This window comes from Bactrocera neohumeralis, chromosome 5 (assembly GCF_024586455.1).
Source record: "Bactrocera neohumeralis isolate Rockhampton chromosome 5, APGP_CSIRO_Bneo_wtdbg2-racon-allhic-juicebox.fasta_v2, whole genome shotgun sequence".
NCBI classification, from domain to species: domain Eukaryota; kingdom Metazoa; phylum Arthropoda; class Insecta; order Diptera; family Tephritidae; genus Bactrocera; species Bactrocera neohumeralis.
The window spans coordinates 385021-396258 of NC_065922.1; the positions used below are offsets into that span (position 1 = coordinate 385021).

Sequence of the window (11238 nt, forward strand, 5' to 3'; positions counted from 1 at the left end):
TGCCTGACGATTTTCAAGCACCATATCCTTCACTTTTTTAATATTTTTATCAGTTAAAGAGGTCAAAGATCGTCCAGAACGAAGGTCTCGTAGGCTTGTGTTTTCTAACATTTACAACCATTCCGCACACGAAATTTGGTTAGAAATACAAAATTTTAGACAAATTCTTTGTTTGAAATTTTTATCCGTTGTAAAAATCGCAACGCACTACTGAGGTGTATCGACTGCTGCTTCAGCTGCTGTAAACAAAGTGGCATAGTAATTAAGAACAGTCTTACCAACTCAAGCAAAATACATTTTTTTGAAATATCAATAACCCGGGGAATTTAAATGCAATTTGCGGGTGCTTTTTTGTCACAATGTAGTGAACATTTCATTATTGAAATTTTCACAGGCAATGTTGTACATATACTCTCCAAAAAAAATATGATAATAAAAAGAAGTTAATACAAAAAATTGTAAGGTATTTTTAATTAGTCAAAAGACAGGATGAAAATACAACCGCGAAATTTTTGTGAAAACTTGTTTGCCAAATCGACCAACGCCACCTCAAGGACCATCTCCAAGGAACATTTTCCGCCCAATTTATAACCATAGAGTATTTCGGTCTAGAATGTTTGTATGTATATTATGTTAATAAAATAGAAAATTAATTTGGAATAATCTGAACTTCAAATTTAATTTAAGCTACATATGTATGTACTTATGTATGATATGAACATAGCCCCTAAGACTGCTGTATTTTTTCTCCATGCTCTCTATATAATAACAATATACAGTTGATCTTCTTTTTACGCGTTTTTTTTTTTTGTACGGTTTTTTTACACGGGTTTTTCATTTTAGTTATATACTATTTTTGCAATAAAATTAAAATTTTGAATCTATTCGAATATATGTATAAAGATTCATTATTCAAGCAAATACAACTCTCAATTTTACGTACTTAAAAATACACTGCTGTTATTGGATGTCAAAGTAAAGAATTGATAAAAAATGGTAGACAAAGAAATGTCATAAGAAAATACAGTGACATGGCTTCCAAGCGAACAAAATTAAATTTAAAGGAAAAAAATAAAATTTTAGATGAATTAAAAGCGGGGGAAAAGATTGCAACAATCTCAAAGCGTCCCAATATACATGAAGCAACTATTCGTACCATAAGGAAAAATGAAACAACGATAAGAAAAGTGGTTTCAGCCGCCAGTGCAGGGTGCTTTTTACGTGGGTTTTATGTTCGCGATGTTGCAGTTTTGAAAGCAGAACGTGCCCTTTTATGTTGGATTGAAGACCATGCAGTAAAGAGGATGCCTATTGATACAAGATCTATAAAAGCAAAGATGCAACAATTTTATGTAACAATTAAAAATGAAGAGCCTTCTACTTCAATAAATAGCGAGCGATCCCATTTTAATACCAGTAATGGCTGGTTACGAAACTTCCTGAAAAGAAATTCACTACACAATGTAAAAGTTACAGGAGAAGGAGCCTCAGCTGATGAACATGCGGGAAGAGCATTTCCTAAAGAGTTCTTGGAAGCAATAACGTTGGGAGGTTATGAGGCTCACCAAGTATTCAATGCGGATGAGACGGCACTCTTTTGGAAAAAAATGCCTAGTCGGACTTATTTGGCAAAGTAAGAAAAGTCTGTGAAAGGTTTTAGTAGCAGAGGAGCGCATCACGTTGATGTTGTGTAGTAGCAATGCATCAGGAGACAAAATGCTGAAACCTCTTCTTGTTAACAAAAATCTTAACCGTAGGGCCTTAAAAGGTCAATTTGAATGTTTTGTTTTAAACACTGATATGTATTTTAATTCGCTAATTCGTTCCTCAGGTATCGGACAAAACCAAGCTTCCGGTCCATTGGATGGCTTCACTTTTCAAGGACTGGTTCTTACAACATTTTGTACGTGAAGTCCGAGAGTATCTCCGTTCAAAACAACTTGATTTCAAAGTTTTACTAGTCATAAACAACGCTCCTGGTCATCTAGACATTTCTCATAAAAACGTGAAGATAATGTTTCTACTTCCTAATGCGACGTCGCTAATACAACCACCAGATCAGGGCAATATTGCTACTTTTAAACGTTATTATGTGAAGCATTCTTTTCAACACATAATAAAAGAAATTGAAACAAATAATGAAATGAATGTAATATCTGCGTGCAAAGCGTTCGATATAAAAAACTGCATAGACTGCATTAGTTTCTCCGTAAGAGAAATTAAGAAAACCACTTTAAATAGGTGCTGGAAAAACCTGTGGGCGGATGTAGCGGTAATGCATACTGAGAATGAGACATTATCTGAATATGCCGAAATTTTCCAAGTTTCCCACACGATCGGAGGAGAAGGAGTCCACGATATAACTATTGAAGATATCAATGAACTTTTCGAAAATGTTGTTATTTCCGATGATGAGATTTTGCAAAATTTTGCAGAAAACGATTGTAATGACAACAAAGAGAATGAGGAGGACAGGGAAGAACATTCCGTCGCTGCTGGTCTTAGTGCATCTTTGATCCCAAATGGTTAAACATAGCGATGGAATTAGAAAATCATTTCCTCAACTTGGACCCAAACACGGAACGGTCTGCAAGATTCCAGCGCCAATTAAATGAAGCAGTAGAATGCTACAGTGAGCTGTATGAAGAAGTAAAAGCAAAGAAGACGCAGCGATTAATGACTGATTTTTTCAAATCTTAAACGTATTTTATATTTTATCCATTTTGTTAACATTCCCAGAATACTGTTTGTTTGTTCCTTTTAAAAGTAATACATATGTAAATAATACCATGAAAATCTACAATGTTTTAATTCTGTAAGTTCTCACTATAGATAGATTCACATATAAAATGAGATCTTTTTTACACGTTTGCCTTTTTTGCACGATTTATTTCGTAAATTGGCCCTTATAGAGTTTTATATTAAAATCTGTCTTTTTTGCACGGTTTTTTTTGCACGGGTAATTTACTGTCCCAGTTAACCGTGCAAAAAGGAGATCAACTGTATAGCAATAACGATGTAATATACATATACATATATGTATGGTATATTGCAAATTAAGAGTATCAATATGTTATTTGCAAATTACAAATAATTGCTAGCATAGGCATTAATGTACTATGTGTAATATTAAAACAAAAACCTTTTATTTGACCGAATAAGTTTACCAATTTTAATTTTATTTCTTATTTGGTTAAATAGTTGAAACTACAGTAGTTAATACTTCGCCATTCAATACCTAACGTAAGTAAAATTATATTAATATCACAATTATTGCATGAACAAACTTTTTAAAGAAACTTATATAACAGACGTTTGCCAGTTTGTATGAGTTTCGATCCATTAGCACATTGACTTTTAAGTAATTACTCCGCGCATTGATAATCATTTTTAATGTACCATTTTATTTTTAATCGACACCGTGGATGTGCTTCCAACTCGTCGTCGATCAAAAAATGGTTCTGGAATGCCGTCACGTACACCGATTGCAGTCACAGCAGCAAATCCTCCATCTGATGACACATTTATAATGTGACCAACTTTACTGAGATATGCATATACTGATTGTGATACTTCAGGCTCAATTTCTACTTGCATTGGAGCTAATTGATGATGCAGTCTTCCTCCATTTACAGCTTCGTTTAATGACTGATTTAAAATAAGATATTTGATGATTGCCTACAAATAAATACGAATAATTGCTTTAAACTCTATTCAAATTATTTAAACAATAGGTCTTATTGATTTCCTCATCATTGTAAAATCGGTGGCATTAAAAGCGCATTGCCGAAGGAGCTTAAAGTTACTCCAAAAATCAAGTTTAAGAATTGTTTCACTGATTTGAAGAAACGCTAGCATAAGTGCATAATATCGAATTAGCACGATTTTGAAGATTAACGTATACGAATGAATAAATGTTTGTTTTCAAAAAACGAAAAAAACCGTACATATGTATATAAACATTCGTGTATGAACAAAATGAGAAACAAATGCACACATTCTTTTACGGTACATGTAGCATGTAAAATATATTATAAATACCGTCGCAACTGAAGTGGTAATTTTGCTACCGCCAGCCGCTCCAACCAGCATTCGTACATTGCCATCTTGATCAAGTATAATTGCCGGGCACATGGAAGACATGGGCATTTTTCCGGGATGTATATAATTGGCAGGAGAGGCCGGTATTCCAAAACCATTGACTATACCCGGCGTGGAAAAGTCGTCCATTTCATCGTTAAGAATAATACCAGTGCGACGTGATCGAACCTTAGCACCAAAACTACATTGGTAACAAGCAAATTAATAATTTTTATCAATTATTGGATTCCATAAAGTTTTTACTCACTAATTGTTTATTGTACTGGTAACAGTTACAGCATCCCCATTCGCAGCTAATACAGCCATATTTGCAGTTCCGTGATCTTCTACATAGGTGAAGTTTGCACCATAATATTCGTAATTACTAAATGTCTTATTATCAAAAATTAATGTTCGTATATGATCTGCAAACTCTTGGCTAATTAAATTAGAAAATGTTTCTTCAATTGTCTGCTTTAGGTCGGGTTCATTTTCCATATCACCCAAATTTGTGCGTTGACCATAGGCATGCTTGAATGTTTCAACCACGCGTTGCCAGTAAATTTCTTCATTATCGGTATGTGAATTAGTCAAAACATTTAGCATAAATGCAAGTACAGCGCCACTAGATGGAAGAGGTGTGGTGTACAGGGTATATCCACTTGTTACATTTGCTATAATGTGGTTAGTGTCCTCCCAACGTACTCTAATTAAAGATACACAATAAATTTAACTTTAATTTAATAAAACAGATATGTTGCTATATAGAAACATACTTGTAATTTTTCAAATCATCTTCGGTAATAATTCCACCTAGCTCTTGAATATCTTCTATGAACAATTTGCCGACTTCTCCACCATCGTAAAGCTCCCCGGCACCATTTTCAGCAATTTTTCCTAGTGTAATACCCAATTGAGTTCGTTTCATATAATCTCCTTCCACAAACGGTGTACCATCCTCCTTCAGAAAAATTTCCGACAATGAAGGTTCATTGCGAATTTCGGTCAGCTTAGATTGAATTGCCGCAGCAAGGTATTTAGAAACCCAATGACCTTCTTTACATAATTTTATGGTCGGTTGAAATAGCACTTTCCATGGAAGGCGACCGTATTTTTTGTGCATTTCCCAATATCCAAGTATCTCCCCAGGTACAGCACCAGCACGAGCACCTTTGTATAAAAAATATTTCCTTTCAACGATTAGAAGAAACTTTCGCAAGATTTTGTTCTACCCTAGATGTTGTATTTTTACTCACTTATCTGTTGGTAAGTATTCAGCCCTACCACGCAATCCATCATAGCAAAGCTACGAATACGAATGTTTGCATAATTTGCTTTCACTGAATGCATGTGCATTCGAAACTTTTGTTATCAGAATTAATTTTGAATTTAGACATTTCGAAATAAGCTGGGTGAACAAAAAATTTAAGTTCAGATAAGTAAAACTGAAATTGTTTATATTCAAATTGAATTTACGAACAAAATATGGATCCGTTAACTGCAACTCTACGAATTTTGAACTTACGTTCGGAATGGTTCGAATTGTATGATGGCAATTTCGTAGCTTATGGTATATCCCACAAATCCCGAATAAATCAAGACATCTACCCCAATAATATCTGTTAACTTTTACTAACCTTGTATATTTTGTTCCCCAACAAACATGTCTTTTTGAGATTGAGAAGGAGCCATCTCTCGTGCTACCAAAGTCTCTATTTTACGGGTGGACTTGGTATATATTGTAGCGAAGAAACCCCCGCCGATCCCCATACTGTGTGGTAGAATGATACCCTCACAAATGAGCGTTGCAATTGCTGCATCCACAGCAGATCCACCATCATTCAACATTTGACTACAATGAAATTTATGGCCTTTGTAAAAAATGTCAGTAAAATATTATGATGTATACATACCTGCCTATATCGGCACAACCTTTTCCATTGGAAACTACCGCGGCAACAATATGTTTTTCACTTTTTAAACCGAATACTAATCCAAGGATCACGCCAACTACAACCAATGCGCCTATCACAGCCCATATAAAGAATTTCTTATTAAAAACTATTCTGCAAAGTTAAAAGAAACTACATTATTACCATATACTCTCGCAACATGTTGCTTCAGATTATAATTGTATAGTTCACCTAACAGTTGATTTTAACCTCTAAAAGTTATATAGGATAGTTATAGAGCTATATATGTATACACTATATATGGTATCTTCTTCTTTGCTGGCGTAGACATCGCTTACGAGGTTATAGTCGAGTTAACAACGTTTCTTCTTTTCGCGATGTGGCGCCAATTGAAGATTCCAAGCGAAGCCGGGTCTTCCCGCGTCGGTACTACGTCGAATACTTTCAGGAGTGTTGCTGGAGTGTTTTCGTCCATTCGGACGATATGATTTAGCGAGCGTAACCGCTGTCTTTTAATTCGCTGAACTATATCAATGACGTCGTATATCTCATGCATCTCATCGTTCCGTCGAAGCCAATATTCGCCGTGGCCAACGCGCAGAGGGCCATAAATCTTCCCCAGAACCTTACTCTCGAAAACTCGTAACGCCGACTTATCAGATGTTGTCATTGTTCATGCCTCTGCACCATTTAGGAGGACGGGAATAATCAGTGACTTATAGAATTTGGTTTTTGTTGTTGCGACGATTGTTTGTTTGATGACAGGAGATATTTTATTTTGCCCTCGTTCTCTACCAGACCCATTTGCTTCGTTTCCTTATCCATTCTGGACAAAGCAGAACTAACGGCGCCACGGTCAATGATATCAATATCAACAGCGTACGCCAGCAACAATACACTCTTATAGAAGATTGTACTTGCTCGATTAAGCTCTGCAGCTTGAATTAATTTCACCAGCAGTAGATTGAAGACGTTGCACGATAGGGAGTCGCATTGTCTGAAACCTTGTTTTGTGTGTAACGGCTCGGAGAGGTTGTTCCCGATCCTGACGGAGCTTTTGGTTGTGTTGATATCATCTACATATATATGTGCATACATACATATATCTAATATACATATGTACATTTTAATATAAATTGAGCTGACGCGAACAAAAATATAGCAATAAAATTAAGTCTAAGTTTGTGTTCTTCAATATAAGGCAAGAATACATATGTATACCAAATTTGACTGTACACAACTACTTTCACAACTAGAACTAAACCCACGGCTCCGCTAGTATGGAATTTAGGACTGGCATCTTATCTCTATTACGTTATTCTCAATGATATCATGCACTCATCTCAAATTATGATTGAACTTTTCCTATTATTATTACCTATTGTGATATTACAAATGCCTTGCCGATTCCACAAGGTGTGTCCAAAAAAACGACCTCGTTCATTTACAACAATCAGTATAATGCACATTTGTATGTGTGTGAACAAAAATTACTACTGATTTTAATTTTTTTTGAGTAAAAAAATATTGAAATGATTCTTACATGAGTATTAAACATATACTTATGATTTTTGAAATATATTTTTTTATATTATGAATTGTTTTGACTTTTAACATACATATGTAAAACATTAAAAAGTGGTCTACGTTCTAAGCTACATCCCCACCAATTTTCAGCCAAATCCCTTCACCCGTTCTTGAATTCTTAAATCATTTAACTAACACGACTTTCATTAATAGGTATGTGTACATACATATTATATATGTATGCATTTATAGCTGTGGTTCGGACGTTATGCGGGCACTTAACGTAATAGTGTTTCATTAGTATATAGTATGTACATACATATAAGATTTCTCCGCTCACCACTCGACTATTTCCTAATGCTAACATACTTTTTTAAATTTGTGCTATCTTTCGATTGGAATGTCAGAATCGAATAATTCAATAAATTATATAAAGATATTGAACCAGGCTTGAAAATGAGGTAGTTAGTTTTGATAAGCATTAATACAAAGGTACAAATAAAGAGTTTTTACAGAGGCGATATTTTAGTTATTATTTTTTTAATAAGAGAACAACTATTGTGATGAAACTATAACAGTTTCACATACATACATATACTGTCGCGACATTTTAATAGATAACTATGTACATATCTATTCTGCGAAGTCGTAGTACATTATTTTGTTCTATAATCAGTACTATTCGCAGAGCACGCTTTGTGAGGAATTTTCTTTTACACCTTTGGTTACGTTATTGGAGTTTCGGTAACAATACTAAAACAACCTCAAATCATATTCGACATTACAAACGGATTCTCGGGTAAAATTTGAAGCAATAATTAAGCCCACATTCTGAATAAACAAATTAACAGATATAAAAATGCACTAAATGAGGTATTGAAATGTATAGTACGTTACTTTATTACGGCCACAAGAAGATAATAATTTCGCATATATGTATGGACACATATGTGTACACATGTACATATGTATATACGAATTATTCTACATTTTATGACACCAATTTGCTCTAATATTAAGGAATTTATGATTCCTGATTAAGAACTTCATAATCAAATGTCGGTGAGCAGATGCACGTTTTAAGATAAGCCCAATTAAATAAATATCTTCTAATGTGGCTCATTAGCAGTGATAACTTATATTTACTTATATAAGGTAATAAAAATGTTTTATAGAGGTGGTTGTCATTATCTCATTAGAATTTTGATATACAATTTGAAATATAATCAAAAGTCATTATGACGCACGACTTTTCCCCATATTTACAATATAAGATTTCGTTATTAACTTTGGTAATAACCGGTTAATAGTAATTTTGAGCATTTCAAATTAAAGTTATCAAGCCGTCAAAAGAAACACTGCTTTGGTTTAACTTAGTTTTTACTAAAATAGCTGACTTCACGTTGCTAATAGTTGTTGATAAGTTAAGACTCAGTTATACAACATAGCAATTTGAAATAATTACTACTTAATTTCCTAGTTTAACAAATTTACCTTGAATAGGTGTTTCATAAACAACAACAACATAGTCGAAACATATTTCACACAGCAGACAAATATTGACCCACGTCTTTCTGAATAATTTCAAAATCTGAATAGAAAATAAGGATGTCTATATCCACATGCATATTCCATCGTACATAAGTACATACATATATACATTTAGATAACATTTCACCTTTGAAGCATCTCCATTAGTATTCATTTTAGTAATGTTTGGACTTAGTTTGATAGTCATTAGCAATAAATGAAACTGCGGTGGAACTTGTTTAATAAGGTAATGAAGGAGATGTTATCATAAAAACTGATTGTTTAATAAGGTAAGGAGATGTTATCGTAAAAACTGAACGACATCAGTAAAAATCACTCGAAGTTAATGAAGCAATTAATTATAATAAGCAAAAATATTGCAAAGGAAAGAAAAGTAAATGTGTAATTTCTATACTCCAAATACTTATTCTTTATTTTTATTTGTTTACTACCCTGAATTTGCCGTTTTATGCTTATAAACGAAGCAAGAGGAATTGCCAAAGAGCCATATTTTAATTATTACATTGAAATAATGTGAAATCAAAAATTCGCTCAAAGAAGACTAACATATGCAATTAATATATACAATTGATACGTAGTCGAGAATACGGTTCTTTTCGACAATAATCCATGCCCAATTTCGTAAAAATGTCTCCTTAAATAAAAAATTTGCCGCACAAGCATCCGATCGTTCAGTATTTATGACAGCTATTAAGCTATTATGGTCTGATTTCGGCCGTTCCGACAAATGAGCATTTTCTTGGGGCCAAACGGACATAGCTACATAGATCGACTAAGCTCGTCATGCTGGTATATGTATATTGTTCGTAGCAAACTTACTATACTCTGTTCAGGGTATAAAAATAATTCGAATATGACTAGCGCATGATACTTACAGTCGTCACCTTTCGGTATATATCTAGCCCCCATCGTGAGTATTCCTATCAAGCTAGTAAACTTACAAAACTATTCCGTAATTTGGACTGAAAAACAAAACGTACTTGACATTCATACGCAAAAATAAGCTTAATTTGAGATCAAGCGTGGCAGTTTTATCTGTACGATTTACAGATTCACTTATCATTAATCAAAACAATAACCATAACAATAGTGGCACATCTTAAAAACATGTTGAAGACACATGTGCAGCGTTACATACGAATGGATCAATAAGAACTCAAGTGTTTTACTTTAAAACATGCCCGTATTTAAAATTGTAGTTGTTTTGCTTTGCCAGGTAATATCAAATCAAGTCTTATACATAACATCAACTATACATATTTACATATCTGCTTTGAGTATTTAAATTCAGTAACTGCATTTATATTTTAGTTGAAATGCAATACAGTGGAACTCCTAATCATCGTCACCCCGTGACAAAAAATAGTGTTTAAAAGGTAAGGAGCTGCAATTCAGAACGGTATTTCTATGTATATAGAAATAATAAAAGCGAGCCAATGTCAGCCAGGAATGAATGAATGATAATTAAATCATTAGTTTCCGTTGAGCAACCGCGAATCAGAAGGCACCGGCGAAAGACAATTTCTTTGCTGTGATCATTTTACAACTACGTATTATTCTTAAAAAAACTGTTTCAAAACACCAAAAATTAATGAGAATTTATAAAGCAGAAACTATAAATTGTACACTAATTTCTAAGTGTTCTTAATTTATTTATCTCTGATACGAAATATCATACATTATACATATTGTTAAAATAGTGTCCGCCTCCGGTTATTGGAACGTACTCATGTCCGGTTATAGGAATTCCTTTGTATAAAAATAATAATGAAAACGTTGTGTTCATGAAATTTGTCCAGTTATGGGAGATGTCCGTAATGGAGAATTTCACTGTACTTCGCGCACAAACTTATTTACTACATGTGACGGTCATCGTAATACTGGTGTTATAAATATCGAGATCTCATTTGCTCACCTCATGATTATCGCTGTGCTAACTTTTAAAATATGGAATTAAATACTTTTAATAACTTTTTTTAACCAAATTGTCAAGTTTGTTTTATTTAACTAAAACTTTTGTTGTTAATGTGTATATGGAATTTCGTTGTCCATATGCAAGGTAAACAAAATTTACGAACTGCAACGCGGGTTGAGTTCGACTGAACGATCAAAGCTCTACTGAATAAGCTTGACGATTGTTGTCACAAAATTTGTGAAAAGCACTTGT

The 11238-nt window shown here is 33.7% G+C and overlaps 1 protein-coding gene and 1 pseudogene across 1 annotated transcript; one reads left to right on the plus strand and one right to left on the minus strand.

Moving 5' to 3' along the window:
* Positions 1–35: 35 nt before the first annotated feature.
* LOC126758690 (tigger transposable element-derived protein 1-like) lies at positions 36–3161 on the plus strand (annotated as a pseudogene).
* On the minus strand, positions 3144–11169 carry LOC126758688 (glutathione hydrolase 1 proenzyme). The gene is made up of 7 exons (XM_050473046.1): positions 10987–11169; positions 5994–6146; positions 5718–5932; positions 4857–5250; positions 4349–4786; positions 4042–4282; positions 3144–3678 (listed from the first exon to the last, which is right to left on the minus strand). Exons 1-7 carry the CDS (start codon positions 10989–10991, stop codon positions 3391–3393), a joined length of 1734 nt encoding a protein of 577 aa, XP_050329003.1. The 5' UTR covers positions 10992–11169; the 3' UTR covers positions 3144–3390.
* Between the last annotated feature and the right edge of the window lie 69 nt (positions 11170–11238).